A 22,530-nucleotide genomic window follows, 5' to 3' on the forward strand; every position below is an offset into this window, starting at 1 on the left:
CGCCTGTGCCTCCACTAGGTAGCCTTGGATAACCCAGAACCAGCAGGCCAAAAGCCCACAGTGAGTTCTGGGTTTTCCCACTTCAGTGGAATGAACACCATGCTTGCCGATACCACAGGAAAAGAAGGTATAGGGTTAATGACAAAAAGTAAATAGTAATGCCCCTCAAACCTCAGGCCCCTAAGGAAATGAATTCCAACAACAACCACGTGATCCTGGAAGCAGATGCTACCTCCACTGAACCTTCAGATGAGACCCTGACCCTAACCCTGTGACTGCAGACTTGTGAATCAGAGGACACAGTTAAGCTGTATCCAGATTCCTGCTCACAGAAGTTATGAGATTTAAAAAAATGTGGGTTATTATAATCTGTCAAATTTGGGGGTAATATGCAATAATAGATAACTAATACAATCGTTCCATTTTTTTCCATGTGAAATATAGATTTCATATTCAACTTATAAAAATAAACTAGTTTAAAATATCTTCCAAATAATAACAAACAAAAAAATAACCATACTCCTTTTTGTCAGATCCCATATTCACCAAGCAACTTCCAGATTCCCAATTATTCCAAAATCAGTAAGAATGTGCCCTGAATAAGTCATCTAAGCATTCTGGTCATTGGAAAGGAATATATCCCCTTGAAAATCAATACACTGGCCTCTGGTTAATATACTTCAGTCTCCCGAATAAATGTGAGGGTGACTAGGGAGTGAAGAGTCAACCTTAGTCTGTGGGGTCAGTTCTGGGACAGGTGGAGCCAGGTTGGGATAATACCACTAAGATCACTAGCAGTTTCCCGAGGCCAGGTGATGAATGCCGCTGCACCCAGCCTGCGTGCATCCAGCCTGCAGGTGATCTTAGCTGCCAAAGGGCAAGGTCTCACTTTCACCTTCCACAAGGTGTGACAGCTCACATAAACCAAAAAACGGAAGCAGGTGCTATTGGAGATCTCTACCTAGTCTGTGAAATTACATTGAGTTTTAATATGTGGCCTGTTCTAGTTGAGGGTTTCTTTAAACCACAAAACGGATAAATATAGGCAGTGTTTTTCCCCTTTGTCCTCCAAACAGTATACTCACATATCTTTTCTTAAAAAAACAAAAAAGCCATAAACCATTTAGCTGGTTTAAATTTTTCTTCAAAATAAACTTAAAAGTTCCTTACAATATTTGTGTTTGTAAGTTTGAGTCTGGATTTTCATTGTGTTTCTTTGCCCCTTCACTCCAATTATCAAATAGCTTTAAAAAAACAAAAAACAAAAGAAAAACTATCTTGACTTCAATTTCACTTGATTTCACTTAGATTTGTTTCGAGTTACAGTACAATTCACTTATGGTTCAACTGAAAATATATAATGGTTACATGTTTTTAGCTACAGAGTTGCCTACAATTAACTATGGCCAGGAGTGACTTAAGTCCCGTTTCACTGGTTTTTCTTATATTTGACTAGAATGGTTAAATTAACAGTTGAAACTGATTTCCCTCCATCAGTTCTTTCTATTGTATATGTGGAAATCGCAACACAAGAATGATGGTAAAAGGCTGCATTCTCAAGTGTTTTCATATCCTGAATTTAGACCATGCCTTCTTAATAGTTCAAAAAAATCCCCTTTGGAGTGAGTGAATAGAAGTAGCTCTGTCACCTACCTCCCATTCAAGTTCCTGTTCCCAGGTGTTCCTTCCCCCTGAGTCTGCAAAATATTAGCAGAACTAAAAAAGAAAGAAAAGAAAAAAAGCTAAAGAAGGAAAACGATGCCACAATTTGAGAATGGTATTAAAAAACTGTTTCTACTAGTTAGCACATAGCAATAGGTGCTGAAGAACTTGAAAATGGAAAAATCCACTGGGTTAGCAACAACTAAATTCAAATAACAACAATAGAAAACCTCTTTTGAGGGCTTCCCATGTGTTTGGTAATGCACTGAATGAATGGTTTACATGGGTCTGGGCTCATTTTATTACAATCCTGTAAGGCGGTATGATAGTCTTACATGTCAGCTACGGTAGAATACCAAGTTATTTAATCAACACTAACCTAGGTGTTGCAGTGAAGGTATTTTGTAGATGTGCTCAACAGCTACAACCACCTGACTTTAAGATTATCGTTGATAATATGGTTATCTACTCGGTTAAAGGCCTTAAGAGCAAACAAAAATGAGGTTTCCCTAAGAAGCAATGCTGCCTCAAGACTGTAGCATCAAATCCTGCCTGCTGGCCCGCCCTAGATTTCAAACTGAAGACTGCAGCAACTACCTGAGTTTCCAGCCTGCCACCCACCCTACAAACTTCAAGCTGGCTGACCCCCTTAATTGCAACTTCTTAAAATATTGTCATCTATCCACCTATCTATCTGTCATCTATGTCCTATTGGTTCTGCTCTTCCTGGAGAACCCTAATACAGGTAGGCATGTTATTTTCCCCATTTTAAAAATAGAGAAGCTGGGGTTTGAGAATTTGCTGGTTAAACCGGTGGTAAGCAGAACCTGAGCTTCAACACAGAAGTTGATTCCAGAGCCCTTGAAAACAACCATCATACTTGTGATTAAGGAAAACTTTGCTGGCTGGAGGTGTCACTGGAGTCTTGTGCCCAGTTTTTACTAATTTTTAAAGGGTCATTCAAGTATATATAGTCCATCTACCTGGAGAATCAGCCCAGAATTTTAATGAGTCTGGACTGATGAATAGAGTATAAATCCATTCTTCTCAGACACTGTGCTCCCCACCCTCTCCACCATAAAACTCTTCACAGATCTTTTGCTGCCCAGGTATCCATGCCATGGTCCGCATAGCACATTCAGGGTCCTACTAGCAGAATATAGTCTCCTAAAACAGAGCACTCTTTGGAAGGTATTGCAGGGAAGCAGAATAGAGAGGATTCATTCAGAATTCCCTTATAGTTTTCATTCCCCATATCTAGCTGTTGTGGGCAAACAGCTGAAACTGCTATATTGACTGTCTGCCACTGAAAACCAGATGATGTTCTCAAGCTTCCAGACCTGCATCATAACCCTGAAACCAGATACACACACCCAGCATTTCTGGGGGTCATTTTCCTGCAGAGTTAAAATCACACATTCTTCAAATTATAGGTGAATCCTAATTGTATAACTCAATTAGGGTTGATGAGAGTTTTTAAAAAGCAATACTTTTAAAGAGGCTTCTTCTAGTAAGTCAGAAAAAGACAAATATCATATGATATCACTTACATGTGGAATCTAAGAATGATACAAATGAACACATTTACAAAACAGAAACAGACTCACAGACATAGAAAACAAATTTATGCTTACCAAAGGGGAAATGTGGGGAGGGATAAATTAGGAGTTTGGGATTAGCAGATGCAAACTACTATATACAAAATAGATAAACAACAAGGTCCGACTGTATAGCACAGGGAACTCTACTCAATATTCTGTAATAACCTATATGGGAAAAGAATCTGAAAAAGAATAGGTATTTGTATATGTATAACTGATTCACTCTGCTGTACAGCAGAAACACAACATTGTAAATCTACTATACTCCAATATAAAATAAAAATTAAAAAAAAAACAGAAATAGATTCACAGACATAGAAAACAAACTCATGGTTACCAAAGGGGAAAGGAGTGGGAGGGATAAATTAGGACTTTGGAATTAACAGATACACACTACTATATATAAAATAAATAAACAACAAGGACCTACTGTATAGCACAGGGAACTATATTCAATATCTTGTAATGACCTATTCGAGAATGGAAAAGAATCTAAAAAAGAATATATACTTTTACCTTCAGGTGTCCAGTTTACACCTGAAACTAACACAACATTATAAATCAACTATGCTTCAATTAAAAAAAATAATAAGGAAGCTTCTCCTGAGAAAGACAGAGCTTTTGAACAGAAGTGTTCAGTTGAGCAAACAATTCAGAATGGCCCAGACTGTAGGTAGGGGCTCAAAAAATTCAAGAGGGTCTGAGGGAAATGAGACGGGCCAAAAATATAACTGCCTACCTACCAGGAACACAGGAACATTTACTTTTAGGGAAAGTCTAGATTACACTGCTATGGAATCCATAAATTCTGAGAGTCAAATAATAAAAGGAGAAAAGAGAGAGGCCCTGGTAAGTGTGGGTGGCATAACTGCGTGTTTGGTGAGATGGGGTTTTTCGAAAATGCTACCATTTGTAAAATGGGTTTAAAATAATATTTTGACTAGTGATTTCATGTCTGTAAAGGGTATTAATTATTTTGGAATTCCCTCCTATGTTGAGATGCTTTGTGTTTTGAACACACTGATTAGTTAATCTGCAGCTGCTGCTCTGGATGCTCAGCAATTTTCACTGTCTTGTTGCTATGCAACGAGGACTTTCCCCCAAATCGCCAGTGTGCCAGGCCCTGTGAAGAGCTGTTGGGGTCTGCCTACTGGCCACAGTGCCACCAAGCGGTCGTTCTGCAAAACAGTGGCACCAAGCTGGTTCGTTTCCATGGCTGTCTAATCACGGCCCCCTAAGGTCGTCTCTGCTCCAGATGAATTAGCAGGTTCATTAAGCAATGGGGAATTGTTTATTCTTTTCATATTCTTCCCAACACAGTGAGGATTTGTTCACTCCAGTGAATGCATCATGCCAGCGGCACAGCAAATTTGAAGAATGTTGGACTGGTCGGCAGAAGGCATTTTTGTTTATCCCTACATTGACCTCTCTTGGACATAATTTGCTCTTCTGAACAGTGAGGGGCTTGGGTTAGATCTCCCAACGTCCCATTCCTTCTACTCTAAAAGTCGAATTCTTTGCTTCTGTTACGTGTGGTTTTTATAAGGAGCATAACCTTGAAGCTGATCCTGGTCCAGCAGCTCCAACAGATCTTTCTTCTGTTGCTTCAAAGCAAGTTTGGCAGGTAGCAGCAAGGCTGGAGGGAGAAGGGAAGCACTGCGCCCACCAGGAGAGCCAAGAGTGCCAACCTTATCTGGCAAATGACTCTGCTCCCCACATGCTTGGTGGAGGTCCCCCTGGATGAAACTGCCCTTGCTGAGAACTCTGGCCCAGGGCATTCATTGGTCCCAGGCACCCTGGGGAAACCTGTGACGGAAGGTCCACAGGGAAGTGTACCTGAGCAGGATGTGCTGATGGACTTTGGGCAGCAGGCTGGTGGCACTAATGATTTCACTGAAGATTAGAAGGAAAGGAGAAATTTGAATTCCACCTCAAAGGATGCGACCCTGCCCCTTCCTCTGATGGTCTGTGGGCACCTGGAGCCAGGGAGGGGAATTGCTCTCCTCAGAACCCTGCTCCCCGTTAGCTTTCCTGAACTCCTGGTTGGAAGCTACATGAATCCACACTCGTGATGCACCTCGTCATGTGCCTGATAAGGAGACTGGAGTCGTTTTCCTATTCCCCCCAACAGCCTGCCTCCCTGTGCTTGGCAGGTAAACGTGCGGTATGGTGAATGTTGTTCCCGTACTGCTGGGACTTATGCAAATCTTCATCAGTCTGTGCGTTACATCCAGTTTCTTCCAAATTCAGGATCAAGTGAGACAACAGGAATCCTAAATATTAAACTAAAAAAATAAAATAAAATAAAATGAATTATCCACATGCTGAGAAAATGTAGCTGAATTATCATAGGTCATGAGACTTCAGAGCTCTCTCCATTGTGATTTGATTAACACTCTTTAATTTGTCATTATTTGGGGGGATTTAAAAAAAAAACTAATCTCGATAACAAGAGTTTGTAAGAGGTTGTCTCACTCAATTTCCACCCACTGGGGTAAACTCACAGAACATTAAGGACAGAATGGAGCTTTGTAATCATCTAGTCTTTTTTGGTTTAAACTGAGACCTAAAATACATATATAAATAAAATTAAAGTAAATGAAATTTTACTTGTTACAATCTGACTTTAAAAAATAAATTTAAAAAAAAAGTACTGCAGGGTCTCTTCTATTTTTTAACAACTCTGAACCACAAAATATGAGGGCCATGTGACATAAACATCTGGCTCATTTTGTCTGGTCAGCCATTGGCTGATAGGATAAGGAAGAATATGTGGAGGGGAAAGAAAAGGAAGAAAATACAAGACACTCTTTATCTTTTGACTTTGATTAAAGAAAGCACCTCCACTTAAATGCATCAGCTCTATAGATGTTTTGTGGATGGAATACTTTATTGTTCTCATTCTCTGCCCCAAATACCAAGCCTAATCTTGTTTCCCTGTGTCTGCGAGGTGGGATGTACAGCTTCTTTCCCATTTCAGACGTTTAGCACCACCAGCCCAGGAACCTAGCCACAGCCAAGGAAAAGGTGAGGGCCAGCTCACTAAATTTCTAGACTCTCCTGTTAAGAATGCCACGTTCTCCCAGACCTCAAGATTTCCACGCAGGCAGCAGCCATTAGGCCCACAGAGGTCTGGATGGGTTTGGCTACTCATGTATTCCATAGAGAGAAACCTGTCTTGTCAAGGAAAGAGCAACAGACTTGCAGTTAGGGGACCTGAGTGTGAAAAACAGCTCGGTCACACTCCGACTTGGGCAAGTCACGTAGAGATGATAATATGAACATCACAGAATACTTGAGAGGATAAAGTGAGATAATACAGGTAAAATCACTGAACAACTGATATTATTATTTGCAATTCTCGTTAACTAGGGTGTGAAAATGCCACCAGTCTTGTCTGTAAACCCGTTATTGTTTGAATAAGTACATCTTTAAAATGTGCTAGTCCTAGATTTGAAATAATGGAGACCTGGCAACCAGAGAAGAAAATCTCGAGTTACCACAGCCAAAGAAGAGTCTGAGCTTGGTGAGGGTATGATGATACATCCTGGAGAGAGATGAGGGGTAGGAAGTGCTGGCTGGAGAAACGGCCTCATGTCTGAGTGTCCAGGAGAAAGAAGAAAGCGCTCCTTGCACTTGCTGTCCTAGGGGATAGGGGCAGCGCCGGGCAGCCAAAGGTGTCTGCCTGAACTGCAGAGCGCAGGGAGATCCCATCTGCACTTCTCCCTTTGGCATTTTCTGGGCTTGCCCAGGCAGGGTCCCTGCTCATTTTCTTGAGTTTAACTCAGAAGAGACGTAAACATCCTGGACACAGCCTAGATGGGACACAGATGTGAGGAAAACAGCACGGCCACTTCAAATGTTTCAAGGCATCATCAGCTGGTTAGGTTAAGGGAGAATGAAAGAGAGACAGAAAAAGAGACAGAGACCCAAATTAGGCAACTCTATAAGCTTTCTTTCCCTAAGAATCCTGATTATAATTCGATCACAGAAGACTACCCAGCAAGTTCCAATATATTCCAATATACGGCGCGCTCTCCAGGACAGATCCGGACAGAAGGTAATGTAAAAACATATACAGTATTAAGACTTTCTAAATGTTGCTTAGTAGAGAAATTCAAGTCTCTGAAATGTGTCACACAGCAGATTTCATTTGGAACAGAAGCCCATAGTTAACAAAATTTCAGTAGGGAGGAGAAAAAGGAAACAGAATAAAACCAGGTTGAATCATTAATCAAAGACTGTGTATATGGCTTATGCTTTTTGGACCTACTGGTAAATTAAAAAGTAGGAAAGCGTTCTTTTTTTTAACGTATGTAACTAATACAGGAAAGGGACCATTGACCATAAGCTCAAGGTGAAAGCTTCCTCGAAAACAAAAAGCAACTAAAATAAAAAACACAGAAACTAAAATCAATAGTGAGTGCATTTTACAAAATCAAACATTTCCCTCAGAAAGTTGATTGAAAAGAAATATATAAATAGCTTCTGTTTTTACAGTTAAAGTTTTTAATCTCTGGTGCATAACAGTAATTGAAAGAATTCTGAGAAATCAGACAAAAGTATTGGGCAGATTTGAATTAATGGGCCAAGCAAGCTTTTTCTCCTTGGCTTCCCTGTCAAATGAACCATAGCTTGAGTCTTTGGCTACAGCTTTGGCCGTGGGGAGGATTTCTGAGACGCCGACATAGTTTTTTTTGGCCATCCGTGAACTGGTTGTGATAGTGTAGGCATTGCTTCGGTAACACTTCATCGAGGACATGCAGAAAGTCTCTTTCATTCCTCTCCTAAAATTGGCATTATAAATGGAATACAGAGTAGGTTTAGAGGCTGAGGAACTAAAGGATATCCATGTGATAGCTGTAAAAACAAGGGAACTTTTCTTATAGTCTCGTTCATGGGGGTGCCACAGCTGAGCAACATGAAAAGGCAGCCAGGAGAGCAAAAACAGAAGATTTAAAATGAGGAACATCTTGACAGTTTTCACTTTTGTCCTTGGGACGATGTTCGTTGTCCTCCTCACTGTTCGACCATCGGTGCCGATTCTCCAAATGTATTTTATGACCTTCTGGTAAAATAAGATTATGAGGACAGATGGAATCACAAAGCTCACCAAGAAATGGATGACGGTATAGGCAGTTCCTTCCCAAGAGGAGGGGAGGAAATAGTTACAATGACTGTCCCAGTTGGAGCCATAGAAAAAGAACACGGGGGTCACAAAGGCCGCCTCAAAGATCCAGGACGCTGCAATCATCTTCTTGGCTTTCTCTCTGGACACCTTGAAGCTCAGAGGGTAGACGATGGTGTAGAACCGGTCTATGCAGATGGAGAGGAGAACGTACACCTGGACGCCCGGGGTGAGATACTGAAGGTAGCGCACGGCCTTGCACATGGTGCTGCCCAGGGCCCACCGGCCTGTGGCGAACTGCAGCAGGACGAAAGGCATGCCGGCCACACTGACGAGCAGGTCAGCACACGCCAGGGACACCACAAAGTAGTTGGTGGTGGACTGAGTCCTCCTGCTCCGGTGGATGACCAAACACACCAGGGAATTGCCAAAGACAGAAAACAGCCACAGGGCCCCAAAGAAAATGCTGGCTGTGGCCACTTCCCCGGGGTTTGGTCTGTAGCGCAGGTCTGTTCCATTACTCCTCCAGCCGTGCTCCTCGTAAAGCGCCGTCAGGTCCTGGCTCAGCAGAGGGGAGGCCATTTCCGTGCAGCTGTGGTTTTGGAGGGGCACCAGAAGTGTAGGAACAACCAAAGGCGGCTTGCTGTTATCCATTCTGTGAGCAAAAACCATATTCATTTTTTCCCTCTTAGTTCTGGATAAGAAAAGAAGAATGAGGCCTCCTGTTAAAATGGTGTTACACGGATTGATTCCTAAGACTAACAATCTTATTGGACGCTTAGATCGGTTGTCATCTGTCAATGAGTAGGGCTTGTGTGTTGGCAGGAAAACATGACTACTACCCGGAAAGAGCTCTGGCCCCGTTTCTCTTTCATTTTAGGATGGTTTCAGCTGATCCCAGCTCAGGCTTTCCCTGGCCTCCCCGTCTCCTGACCCTTAGTCAAATGTGGTGGAACTCATAGCAAGCCCCACTCCTACACTGAACCTTGTTCCCTTCATACGCTGGGGATCACGGAGGGTTAGAGAGCTCAAATCTGGCTCATGGTTAGGGTGTTACCCCCAAATGAAGTGCTACTGGAATCCCGGTAGGTACGTGAGAAGTTCCTGAATGTCGTACCACTAAAGTAACGAGGCTGCAAGGGAGGAAAACTTGGGCAGATGGAAACACACAGGCGTCGGCTATGGAAAAAGCTAACAGAAATCTGTGAATACAGACTGACTGGCCACTGGGAACGATCCTGTCGTTACTTACTTTAGAATTTCCATTACAAAAGCATTATGGGAGCACATGGAGCAAACATAACACTTTCACATGAGCCAGAAGTAGCGCATTTAATGACACATAAACATAGCCTGTTTTTTCCCAAAAGATGATAGGCCACCTATCAGCGACATATTTTGATGCTATTCCGTTGTTAGTATTTCACAAAATGACCCTGACTGAGGAATATACAAGATGTCCCCTAATGAATATGTAACCAGGTTACTAGAAACCTTATGGCATTCAGATGATTATAAGCAAGCAACTCTAACTTTACCCAGCCTTTATTTTAACTTTCTTTTTCCTACTATTCAGTGAGGGGGGAAAAAAAAGGTATACTTTTTAATAGGGAAAAAACCTGTATCATTGTGGGCCATTCAATTAAAACTGAGGTGACTGGTTGCAGTCCGATCATTAGGGTTTAATTTGGTCTGAATCTATTAAGCAGAAAGAGAAAGCACAGCGATTGAATCCATAATAACCAGAGCGATCCCACCTGGCCGGTGGTGCAGGGGAGGGCACACCAGCGACAGGCTCAGCAGGGCCTCCCGGCCCTCTCCGGGGCTCCTGTCACTACACCTCACAGAGAACCGTTTCTGGGGTTTAGAGGTGAGATGAAAGAACAGTTTTAAAGACCCATTTTTCCTTGAAGGGTTTTCCCAATGACTTGTGGTAGGGAGAGGGTGTTAATAGATATTGTCCTCACCAAGAAACCACATTCAACAAAAGTCTGGGGCTCAGGGCAATGCACTGAAGGCCAGGCCCAGGTTCCCTTCAAGGCTTTTTTTTGGTCCATGAAACAGCCCTACTTGATTTCTCAAAGAGAAATGTATGGTAATTAGCCATTTTAATAACTAAAAGACCTTTAAGCACGGCTGACTGGTTGATAGTAAATTGTAAGACTAGCTACCATACTTTCCATATAAAAAATTAGGATACACGGTCTGAAGACAGGACATAAGATCTAAAATTAGCACTGTCCTAGAAAATCTGGAATGCATGACTGTTATCCTTACAAAATTGAAATAATCTTTTCACCTTTTTATGTGTAAAACCTACAAAATTCAAAAAAAAAAAACAAAACCCAAAGCCCCCAAAAAAACCCTACAATTTTTTTAAAAGATTTGAAGTTTAAAAATAAAACAGACGAGCTATTTTCCCAGACAGAAGGAGCTGTTCTAAACTTTGGGGGATGCCTGTGGCCTAAATACAACAGGAGCTGGGAGCACAGGCACTTTCCCATGGCTCCACACACACTTTGAAACCTGTGAACTTCTGTTTCTTTCTTCCTCTCACAGCAAAACTCTGCAGGTGAAACTCAAGATCACCACTACCACCAAAGCGCTGCGAGGCCTTCGTCCATCCTTTCCTCCAGCCGCTTTACATCAACTAGTGTGTCCACCAATTCCTCTGGCGCCCCGCCCCCGCCCCCGCCCCACACACTCCTGCCTGGAAGCGCAGGATCCCGCTGCTCAGAAATGGAACGAGGCAGCCTGAGGAGTTCTCCAGTCTAGGTCTCCCCTGCTTGATGGCATGACTTTTCTGACTGGACCTAAAAGTGCTGCAGCTCTTTTTACTTATTCAATACACCAAGAAACTATGCTACGTACTAGGAGAACAACGAAAAGTAAGGCTCATAAAAGGGTAAATGTATAAATGAGCTGTCTGCCATAGTATAACTAAATTCTATAATAAGTATAATTAGTAGATAAGGAGCTAAGTGACAGAGAAAAATAGGGACCCGATTCTTCTTGGGATAGGGGGAAGGAAAGGAAAGGCTTCACAAAGGAGGTGAGGTGTAAGCCGGAGACCTGGAGGATGAAGGTCCCTTCTTCAGGAACACAAGGGGTTTTTTAAAAAGCCCCAAACATTACAAGGCAGGGAGAAAGCATGTGGAATGATTTGGGGGTCATCCTTCTAGGGCTGATCTTTTTTGGGCCCTTTTCCCCTTAGAGGTATAGTCTTCTGCAGACCATACCTCCCAGACTATACAGTCTCTAAGTGCCCTACAGTCAAACTGACCTACATTTTCCCCATGGTTATAATGAGAGGTTACATTTGCCACATTCATGGACTGAAATGTGGTCACACAGTGGATAAGAATATACAGAATGGCTGTGGATTCCTTGTTCACAGAACATGTTGTTACTCCTCTTCCCAGTTTGTTTTGCTTTAGAGCCATGGCTCTCTAGCTTAGCAACACACTGAACTCTCCCAGGGAGCTTTGAAAAAAAATACAGATGCCTGGGTCCTACCCTTAGGGATTTTTTTTTTAATTATTTATTTATTTTTGGCTGTGTTGGGTCTTCGTTTCTGTGCCAGGGCTTTCTCTAGTTGCGGTGAGCGGGGGCCACTCTTCATCGCGGTGCGCGGGCCTCTCACTGTCGCGGCCTCTCTTGTTGCGGAGCACAGGCTCCAGACGCGCAGGCTCAGTAGTTGTGGCACATGGGCCTAGTTGCTCCGCGGCACGTGGGATCTTCCCAGACCAGGGCTCGAACCCGTGTCCCCTGCATCGGCAGGCAGATTCTCAACCACTGCGCCACCAGGGAAGCCCCCCTCAGGGATTCTGATTTAATTGCTCTGGAGGGCAGCCTGGGCATCGGGATGTTTCAGAGTTCCCCAGGTGATCCCAACGCGCAGCCCAGACTAACAATCGCTGCTGTAGAATGGCTTCCATGTTTCTGTCTTCTCTCATTAACTAGGGGGTCCTGGGAAAAGGGCATTATTCTTTGTCCGTGCTCTACAGCTTCCACTGAAGTTCTTTACATTAATAATCGCTTGTTAGCTATTTACTGAATTGACTCCATAAGTACAGAGAACTGAAATACAGGCCTCCTACTCTAGGTGGCTCTGCTAGGAGAATTAAATGCAGAGACAGAAAATCACCGTGTGTTCTCAGAGAGCCGAAACGCTGGTGACCATGGAGACAGGGGAAAACATGGCTCCAGAGCAGAGCAGGGCAGGTGAAACTGAAGTCACCCAGGTCAACTCTCACTTAAGGGACAGTCAAGGTAGTTTAGGTGACCGCAGACAGCCTCCGGCACCCCCCTCCCAGAAAACATGGTCTGCCATATTATAACTAAATTATAACTAAATTCTAGGGTCCCAAAGTAAAAGTTCAGAAAGGTCTCCCCTGCTCCATTAATTTGGAAATAAATACATCTTCAAGGGGGTGTTTCTGAAATACAAGGGCTGCGGAATTCAAAATTATGTCTGGGTCATCCATATTCAGTAATTACAGCAGCGACAAGAAAGACTTCTTCACCTCTTTCCTGCTCAACCTGTTTGTTCCCAACCAACTCGGAGACTGCCACATGACACACTCCATTGGGTTGATATTGAGGGCCCCTATTTTAAAATATATCTCTATCTATATATTATCTAAGAGAGGAATTATTCATCTATTGGGATCTAAGAGATGGGTTTTAATATATAGGTGGGGAAAATGGTGGATGGGTTGACATGGTGTAGAGCTAGGGACTGGGGGACCTCTGAAATAATGGGACCCTGGAGAGTCCCATCATTACAGAGGTCTGGGTCTATATATAAAATGATATGTCTATCATTTTATACTGTAATTTTTATTTTGAACGTTGTCTCCCCTGTTGCATTATGAGTTCCTTAAGGACAGTGACTGTGTCCTTATATCCCTGGGGCATACAGATATTAATAAAGGTTTACTGAATAAAAAAATGGATAGAGGTGTTAAGAAAAATTATCCAATACTTGAAAATAAGGCACAGAGAGCATAGCCTAAGTGTTTTTTTTTTTGGCTGCACCCCGTCCAGGGATCGAACGCAAGCCCCTGCATTGGAAGCGTGGAGTCTTAACCACTGGACCGCCAGGGAGGTCCCCATAGCATAACATTTTAATGTCATGCTATGACATTGTTAAATGGGCTTCCCCAAGGATTATTTAATTCTCTGGAAGAATGTATCTGTGCTTGATTTTGCTATTACTATATGACTAGCGCCCAGACATTACACGCTAACATGCAAATTTCTGTCTAGTAGATAAAATAACCCCAAAGGTTATAGACTTATTGCCCTGTACGACAGTGCCTCCTAGCAATCTTATGCTCACATTATTTAAGGAAACAAACAACAGCAATGACAAAAAAAAAAAAACCTATAAATATCCATTTATTCAAATGCTCTTGGAAGCAACCTGATTATCTGATCAGTTCCTTCAGTAATAAGTTAATAAATCTTTGATATGGTGTTCATTCTATATTTGAATGAGTCACGATGAATGACAGTCATTTTAACTTTTTGAAAATCGTGACAGTCATGATTTTAACTTTTTGAAAATCATATTTTGATCGATGGCTGAATGTATGAATGATTAGAAACTAATGAGAGGACCACAAAGAGGACTAGAGGGGCGCAGATGAGAAACTGTGTTTACTTCACAGTTTGCCGGCAGCTATTCCTGGATAAGCACATCCTTGCTGGTTAGGTTTCTTCTAGACTCAAAAAACCCTAACAACAGATTTCTTTTTCCCTCCTGAAATTCTAAAGATCCACAGATGTTCTCATAATATAGGAAGACCATTTTTTTCTGACATTTGTTTAAAAATTTAATGGCAAATTAGAATTTTATAATGTTGAATATTTATATGGTTTGGTTGGGGAAAAAAAATGAACGGAAACATTTTCTGTAGAATGGAAAGTATCTGCTGCACCTAAGCAGATACATTGGCTGTTTACTAATGAGATTAATTACAATGATGACAGTATTTATAACATTACTACTACCAAGAGTTAGTATTTATTTTGTGCTTACTAGGTGTCTGGTACTTCATATGCGTAGCCCTTCGAGGTAGGTAACATGATTAGTCCTGTTTTACAATTGAGAAAAACTGAAGTTCTTCCCCAAGGTCATACTGTTGGAAAGCCACAATGGGCTGGATGTGAATTCAGACAAACTGGCTGTACATGGACTTCTCAATCAAACATAGGTATATAAAGTTATTCCCCCACAGCCTCTTGCTACCCACAGATACATCTGTTCAATATGCTAGCTGAGAAATATGTGACACAGTGAACATTTGGGGAAAAAAAATCACTCCCACTATATACTGCACAGAGGCTTAGCATCAAAAGTGCAGTAGAAATGTTGGTCTAGAAATACAGCCTTTCTTCAGAATAAAGAATGTGAGAATATTGGAGATTCATTATCGCAGATGATTAACTTGTTGCCTTTTAAATGCGGAATGAAAGCAGAACTCTAGACGTCAGTTTGATTAAAGTGCAGAAAAAGTTTGATCAATAGTATTTCCCTGAGTAGGAAATTCTCTTTTAAATTTTAATTGTTGTAATTTAGGAAATATAATGGTGGTAGATATTTTCCTTAAATCTTTCACTGTTATATAGGCCTAATTTACCTATATATGAAATCAGAATGGAACAGAGGTGGACTGGGACCGGCCTGCATGGGGCTCCTCAGAGACAGCTGTGCACATTCCTTCCCAACTCCAAGTTCAGCGACATCATGTTGGTATCATGAATCAGCCATGGTAGGAATATTCACACCATGAAACTGACAAACATCACAAATAGGTTTTTTCCCTGAAGAGCCAGTTGTTAAATGTTGACCAGCCCACCGCTTCCAGTAGGGCAGAGTTTACGGGGCAACCTATCCCGAAGTCCTGAACTTACACAGATCCCTGAATTTACAAATGGCTAAGGAGGTCCCATACACTCTTCAGAAGCTTCCTGAGTTCCTATCTTGCTTTTGGCTCTGAGCTATGGCTCTGGTGCGGACACTGAGCTATGTGCTTTACAGAACTACGTTAAGGCCCAGGTAGCCACCAGCATGACTGTGGTGGGGAAGAGGAAAACCAGAGAGACAGAGACATGTTCTCATAATGTGCCACCCAGACAGGGTTGCCAGATAAAATACAGGATGCCCAGTTAAATGTGAATTTCAGATAAATAACACATAATTTTTTAGCATAAGTATGTCCCATGTAATATCTCCTACAATATTTAAATGGTGTCCTGTATTTTTATTAGCTAAATCTGACAAACCTACACACCCAGAACATAATCTTCTGCTGAAAAACATTTATTTTTCATCTCACAATACAGGAATATTGCAAAGTGGTTATGTGTGCATGCTTTGAAGCAGACAGCTGAAGTGTATGTCCTTCCTCTGTCACTCACTAACTAGTTGTGTGATCCAAAACAAGTTAACTAACCCTCTTGATTCCAGTGTTCTCATCTGTAAAATGGGGACAATTAGTCCCTATCTCATTTGATTATCATGAGGATTGAATGAGATAACAGATGCACAGGAGTTAAATGAGTTATTACAAGTCAATCTGCCTGGTATGAGAAAAACATTCAATCAGTGTTATCCTACTGTAGTTCTAAAACACACCTAGCTTGGTGTCTGGCACATAGCGAGTGCTGAAAAAATTAGCACTCTTACTACTGTCAGCCCATAAAAGTCTTCTAAGCCATATGACAAGCAAATTTTAGTAACCACATCACATACTATAGTGATAATACTAACATTAGTCACGTAATTTAGCACTGTTAAGGATGAATGGCTTTTGTGAAGGGGCCTGGGGACCTAATCATCATTCACAACATTGTTTTTAAGGGGAAAGTCATTGGGGTCCAAATAAATAAACATAGCCTTTCTCCAAGTTGGGGATGATTTTATAGTGACATGTTAGCCAGATAAAACCTTTTTCTATACCCTAAACCAAAAGACGTAAATATAACTGGATTGACTATGTCTTTCTCAAAAGCATATAGAGTCTATGCTGCTTAAATTATTTCCTTTATATAATTTTGAATAATTTCAAAAGAACCTCATACTTTCAATGAAAACCAAGTTTCTTCTCCACCATCTGAGACCAATAGCATCACGACTTATAAGCCTGGAATTTTCCCTAATGCCCTTTTCCCTTTCCTCCTGTTATATAAGATATATAAATATTCCTCCGTAATATTTCCCGGTCTATGCCTTTCAGTTTGTTTCCCAACTGGGATCAAGCAGTTTCCTGAGATCAGACTTGGCACATTTTCTTTTTGTTTGAATATTGGTTATGCTTTCAAGGAGAACATGATTTTTTGAACAGAGAAGGATTTTCAGAACAGCCTCTTCTAGCATCACAAAATAACCCACAACGACATTTCTGGGTGAGAAATTTCTAGATATCTAGATTTAAGGAACTATTCCTCTTCTATCACCTTTACCTATCTTTGTTCTTTACACGAATTCTAAAATATTAGAAATAAACAAAGTCAGCATCCTTGGCGTGATTTCCAGAAACCAGGAAGGCTTCTATCACCATCAGAGCATCATTCTTTTAAAGTCAGAGTCTGATTTTAGTATATGTGCTGCCGAAGTGAGCACCAAAGTTCCATTTAAAATGTAACTACTACTTAAAGAGTAAATTTTTTACATATTATCAGTAGAGCAGTGACCTCTGAGACTACGTCTCTCTCTGAGATCTATGATCTCAGAAAGGAGCCCGAGCTTCACCCCATGTGGAGGTTTATGTTGACCACAAGCTGCAGTCCTCCCCAAATTCTCTGCAAACCAAGTTGCAGGAGAAAATGTTAGGTCACACTGGCTCCTCTTTGGGGGAATATATAAAGGACACTATCCGGTATTTCCCACCCTAACTGCCACTTAGGATTCTGTGTGGAATGGTTTAATAACACAGAACTTCCCTCCCTACTGTTCTCACAAAGTCGGTGGTCAGATAAAATGGGAAAAAGAAAAAGAAACACCAAGAAACTTCACCGTAAGAAATGGCTAATGTGTTAGGATGGTATATGCAAAGTGGTCCTCAATCACACAAAGCATCCAAATTTCTATCACTTAGTGTGAGTCAGGATTGTGCTAAACGCTGGAGATACAGAAGTTAACTAGACAGACAAGGTCTCTGCTTTCATGGAGCTTTCCTCTAGTGGGAGAAACAATACTACACAGCTAAATAAGAAAAACAACACAATTAACAAAGAAATGGTCAGTGCTATGGAGAAAAATATAGCAGAATAGGGAACCAAAATGGATGGGAAATGGATGGCAGATGGTTGGTTGGTTACCCAATGGCCATTCCCAACTCCTTCCTTGCCTTCCTCTTTCCAGAGGCTGAAAAGGAAAGATAATCACTTTGGGCCCCCAAAGATGCCCGCGCCCCAATCCTGGAACCTGTGAATAGGTTACATTATATAGTAAAAGGGACTCGGCATATACAATTCAGGTTATGGAACTTAAAATGGGAAGATTATCCTGGATTATCCAGGGGGACCCAAACTAATGAGCCCTTACAAAGAGAGAACTTTCTCGTCTAGTAACAGAGAGATGCGGCAGAAGCCAGAGAGATTCCAAGCGTGAGAAGGAATCAACGTGCTGTTCTGGCTCTGAGATGCCGGGGCCCACATGCAAGAACCAGGGAGAGGCCTCTGGGAGTTACTGGTGGCCCCCAACTGAGAGCCATCAAAGAAACGTGACCTTGGTCCTAAAGCACGAGGCACTGGATTCTGCCAACCACCAAAATGAGCGTGGAAGGGGAATCGTCCCTGGAGCCTCTAAAAAGGAGCATGGTCCTGCCAACACCTTGAAGCCTTGTGAGACTCTAAGCAGAGAAACTAGCCAAGCCCACGCAGACTCCTGACCCGCAGAACTGTGATGTAATAAATGGCCATTATTGTAAGCCACTAAGTTTGTGTTAATTTGTGACAGCAGCAATAGAAACTAATTCAATATAGCATTTGTTATATAACTGAGTGTGAAAACTGAAACTCATACCAGCCATTCTATCACTTTCCACTACCCCACCGTCATCTAGAATATTAGAAACCCCCAAAAGCTTAAAGAATGTAGCACTTTCTACTTCACCTTAAATGTTAGACTGGAGACTAAGAAACCTAAGTTATGATTATGATTATAAGCACTGAACAGCAAGTCAAGAGGCCCAGGTCTTATTTTTACATCGGTGTAAGGACCTTAAGTAAATTAATCTCCCTGAATCTCTATTTCCATATCTACAACATGAATGAGTTGGTCTAGATGATTTCTAGGATCATTTTTGCTCTATGAACTACAACTGATAGGTAGACATTGTGACGAGCAACACACTTTCATTTAACTTATAATCCACCACTTTCACCTGGCGCAGAGTGCATCCTGAAAGGGCATTGTGATGGGAGGACAGGGAAGCTGTTTAGGGCTGCTGGGGCCCAGTTCTTGAGCCTCTGCTGTCCAAGATTGGTAGTCTGGGTCTCCAAAGGAGAGATGAATTGTACAGAGGGGCCAGCCAAGCCCTCCTCACTAATTATCCTGGATGTGCCAATAATCTCTTACTGAAGATTCCTTGCAAGAAGCGGTCTGGTCTAAGAAGACCTGCCACCTGTGTTTGCTTCTCATCCCATGTAACACCAAACTTCTCAGCAGGAAGAAACACTTGCTAGAACCCCTGACTGTCCTCGACCAACTTTCCACACCTCTCCTCCTCGTAAGGGATCTTCCAAATTTTGAAGAAAACAATTTGGCTCCAGAATTTGCACCTTGCCAAATTCAATTTAATTTATTACAACAAACATTTTTTGAATAGTTGCCGTGTGCTCACTGAGTCCAAGTTTGGGAGGGAAATGTTCAGTTTTATGTCCAATCTCTGATTTCAGTATCAACATCTTTAGTTGTATGACTGAAATAGGAAAGAGGGGGGGAGGCAAAGAGCAGACTCATTACACTCAAAGCAAAGAGCTGTACAGTAGATATGATTTATAGCTATCTGAAAAGAAGGTGAAGGATTTGTTAAGAACCGAGTGTAAGCACCGAACAGGAAGTTACTAAGAACTTCCGTTTTTCAGAAGCATTTACATTCTGTCTCACATCAAGTTTACATCAACACTCTGGGGAAATTTTGATCTGCACCACTGTCTTCAATCAGGGTTTTCCAAGAAAGCAACCTTCAAATTCATGGAGCAGAAGTTAGATTTGAATTTGCAGTAACATGTATTTTTCATGGACAAATTATGCAACTATATATGTGGTCAGATGTGACTGAAAATATGGCTGAACGTGTATCTGCATATGTTTCACATGGTTAATATATTTTTTAGTGCCCTATATTTTTAGACATTTTATAAGTTAAAATGCTACTGCTATCACTTCTCAGTGCTTCTTATTTTAATCCTCTCTGCATATCAGCAATGATTGACCAAAATCACCAACACCAGCAATTTTCAACCTCTTCTTCAGAGGCAGATGTGACAAATGTGTCCATACATGTGATACACTCCTACGGACACATCCAGAATTATGTGTAACACCAGGAGCTCAGCCTACAATCTTCAACCTAGAAGCCATGCTGAAAAGAAAATAATTATGTAGATATCCTTACATTTATTCTGATTAGTTTTTTAAAAAATGAATCACCAGCAAACTTTGGTATTTTATCAGCTAGAAATTATTTGCAACAGACATTTTTTGTCTGGGACATATTTTGACACTTTGGTTGATAAGCTCTGCCCTGCTATACCATAAGTGTACACCTGAAATCTGAATTCTTGAAGGCTAAGGGTGCCTGACACATAGAACCAGGAAAAGGTAATAAGAGAAAGAAACATGGCTATTCTCCACACTGGGCAACGGTGGGATATGACAAACCTGTTACAAAAGTCTAGCATTTCCCTGGAAATAATTAATTTCCTACCTATGCTCTTTAAAGCCACTGACATCCCAGGGAGTCTTCATAGCCTGCCTCCAAATTCAAAGGTGTATTCCCTTCTTTAGATGTAGAAGAAAATAACTCTGAACACATTTAAAATGTGAAGAGGCTACGTTATCTCAACCATAATGCATGGTTGACAGCACGGGCTCTTAGACTAGTGGTTCAGAGGTCATCTTGCCTCCCAGGGAACATTTGGCAATATCAGGAGACATTCTTGGTTGTCACAACTCGGGGAGGAAAGTGTTGACGTCTGGTAGGTAGAGGCCAGGGATGCTGCTAAACATTCCACAATGAAGAGGACAGCTTCCCCCCAACCCCCAACAGAGAATTATCCGATCCAAGAGGCCAACAGTGCTGAGACTGAGAAACCCTGCTCTCAAGCCAACCTGCCTGGGTTTCAAATCACCTGTTACTTATATAAGTTACTAAACATCTATGTGCTTATCGTCTTTACCAGTAAAATTAGGATAAAAACAGTGTCCACCCTCTTGATTTGTTGTGAGAATAAAACAAATGACACAGACAGGAGCTAAGAACAATGTCTGGAAAAAAGCTAGTGTTTAACGAATGTTTACTTTCATTACCATTAGATGCATCGAAAAAGACTGAGAAGAGAAACACCAAAATTTTAAAATAAGTTGTTTCTAGGTGGCCAGACCATGACTGATTTTTATTTTCATTACACTTTTATATTTCTTTATATTTTCCAAATTTTCTAGAACTGTATTTGTATTACCCTAATATCCAAAAACACTTTTTTAAAAAGAATGTAGAGGAAAGAACTTTATTTTGTGACATAGTGGAAAGAGCACAGAATCAGAAAGATCTGGATTCAGATCCTGGCTTTATTTGTTGTGTGTGACTTTGGGCAGATTAGTTACTCTGAGCTTCAGCTTCCTGATCAGAACCTGGGGCTAATAATGCATATCAGAGAGCTTCCATCAGGATTAAACATGACAGACATCCAGTGTCTTGGAAATATGCTGAATGGCAGGCTCCAAGAGATGGGTGCTTTCAAAGTTTGGCCCAGGAAAAGTGACTCTATAAACAGGGAAATATAGTCATGATGGTAACTCCCCTCTTGCTTTTTAAACTGTCCTCTTGGAGAAGCCACCTCCCATCTCAACCCACTGTTTGCCTGGGTTCAGAGGAGAAATTGCATCCACACTTTGGTCCTTCTCTCTATTCTTTCCACCTCCCCACATATACATCCTAGGAAAGGACCTGATAATTCAGCAGGCAGGGCTTACTAGCAGCGGGAAGTTACTAAGAGTGAAAAGCAGGACCCAGGCATCACTTTCACATGCCCACTGAGGGACAAGTCCATTGTCCTTCTTCTTGTTTCTTCTTTCATCCCTAGCCTCCAAGCTGGAAGCACTCTTGGCAAGGCCTCTCCTCCAGGGGAACCGCTCCACTTTCTCTCTATTCTACTTCTCCTGTTCAGCTGGTAGAGAGGACTGCCCCCTTTCAGTTTTGAGAAGGATGAGTAGGAAGCCCAGAGAGGCTTCCAGATCTAAGCCTCTTGTGTGCACTAGCCTGGCTCATCTGAGGCCGGCAAGCGTGCGGTGGGCAGGCAGCACTGGCCTGGCTGTACCTTGCTTCCAGCAGGGCTGTTTCTTTTCCACCCCTCATTCACTCCAGGTCACACTAAAGACCAGGAGGATGAGTAGACAGGATTCAAGGACCCAAACCGTAACCACAAACCCCACTCTTAATGCTCCTTAATGACTTAATCAGATGGAAAAAGAATAGAATAGGTTATATTTGTGTATATTATCAGGAGGGGTGACTATTTTAAGCCAGGTTAGACTGCTAGCTTAAATTCAAATCCTAAGCAACCTTTCAAGACGCGCTGGTCATCTTTCGTACTCAGGTCCTAATTGCCACGGTGTGGAAAAGGCAGTCTGGCTCAACCCACTCTGACTCTGAAGATCCCATGGCTCTCCAGGGAGGAGTCTTGTAGTCCTACCAGGTGGGCTCTTGGTGAAGTGTTCTAGCGACCGGGAGGCACAGCTGATTAGGGCAGGATTGCCTGGGGCAGGAACTGACCTTCTCACGACATTCACTCTCAACCCAAGGTGAACTATTTCAACACGGGGAGACGGTGCCAGGCAAAACATCAGAGGAAAATGAGACTATTTGGGGTGCTCCCATCTACATGTAAATAAAAATATCA

The 22,530-nt window shown here is 41.8% G+C and overlaps 1 protein-coding gene across 2 annotated transcripts in view; it reads right to left on the minus strand.

The window, feature by feature from the left end:
- Positions 1–7,692: 7,692 nt before the first annotated feature.
- GPR19 (G protein-coupled receptor 19) overlaps positions 7,693–22,530 on the minus strand; it is a 30,915-nt gene continuing 16,077 nt past the window's right edge. For both annotated transcript variants that reach the window (XM_082665089.1, XM_082665090.1), the window contains one exon: positions 7,693–9,085. In XM_082665089.1, coding sequence (XP_082521215.1) covers positions 7,816–9,069 — 1,254 coding nt within the window. In that variant the 5' untranslated portion in view covers positions 9,070–9,085 and the 3' untranslated portion in view covers positions 7,693–7,815. The remainder of the gene's footprint in view (positions 9,086–22,530) is intronic.

Source organism: Grampus griseus, assembly GCF_964374135.1.
Source record: "Grampus griseus genome assembly, chromosome: 11".
Lineage (NCBI taxonomy): Eukaryota > Metazoa > Chordata > Mammalia > Artiodactyla > Delphinidae > Grampus > Grampus griseus.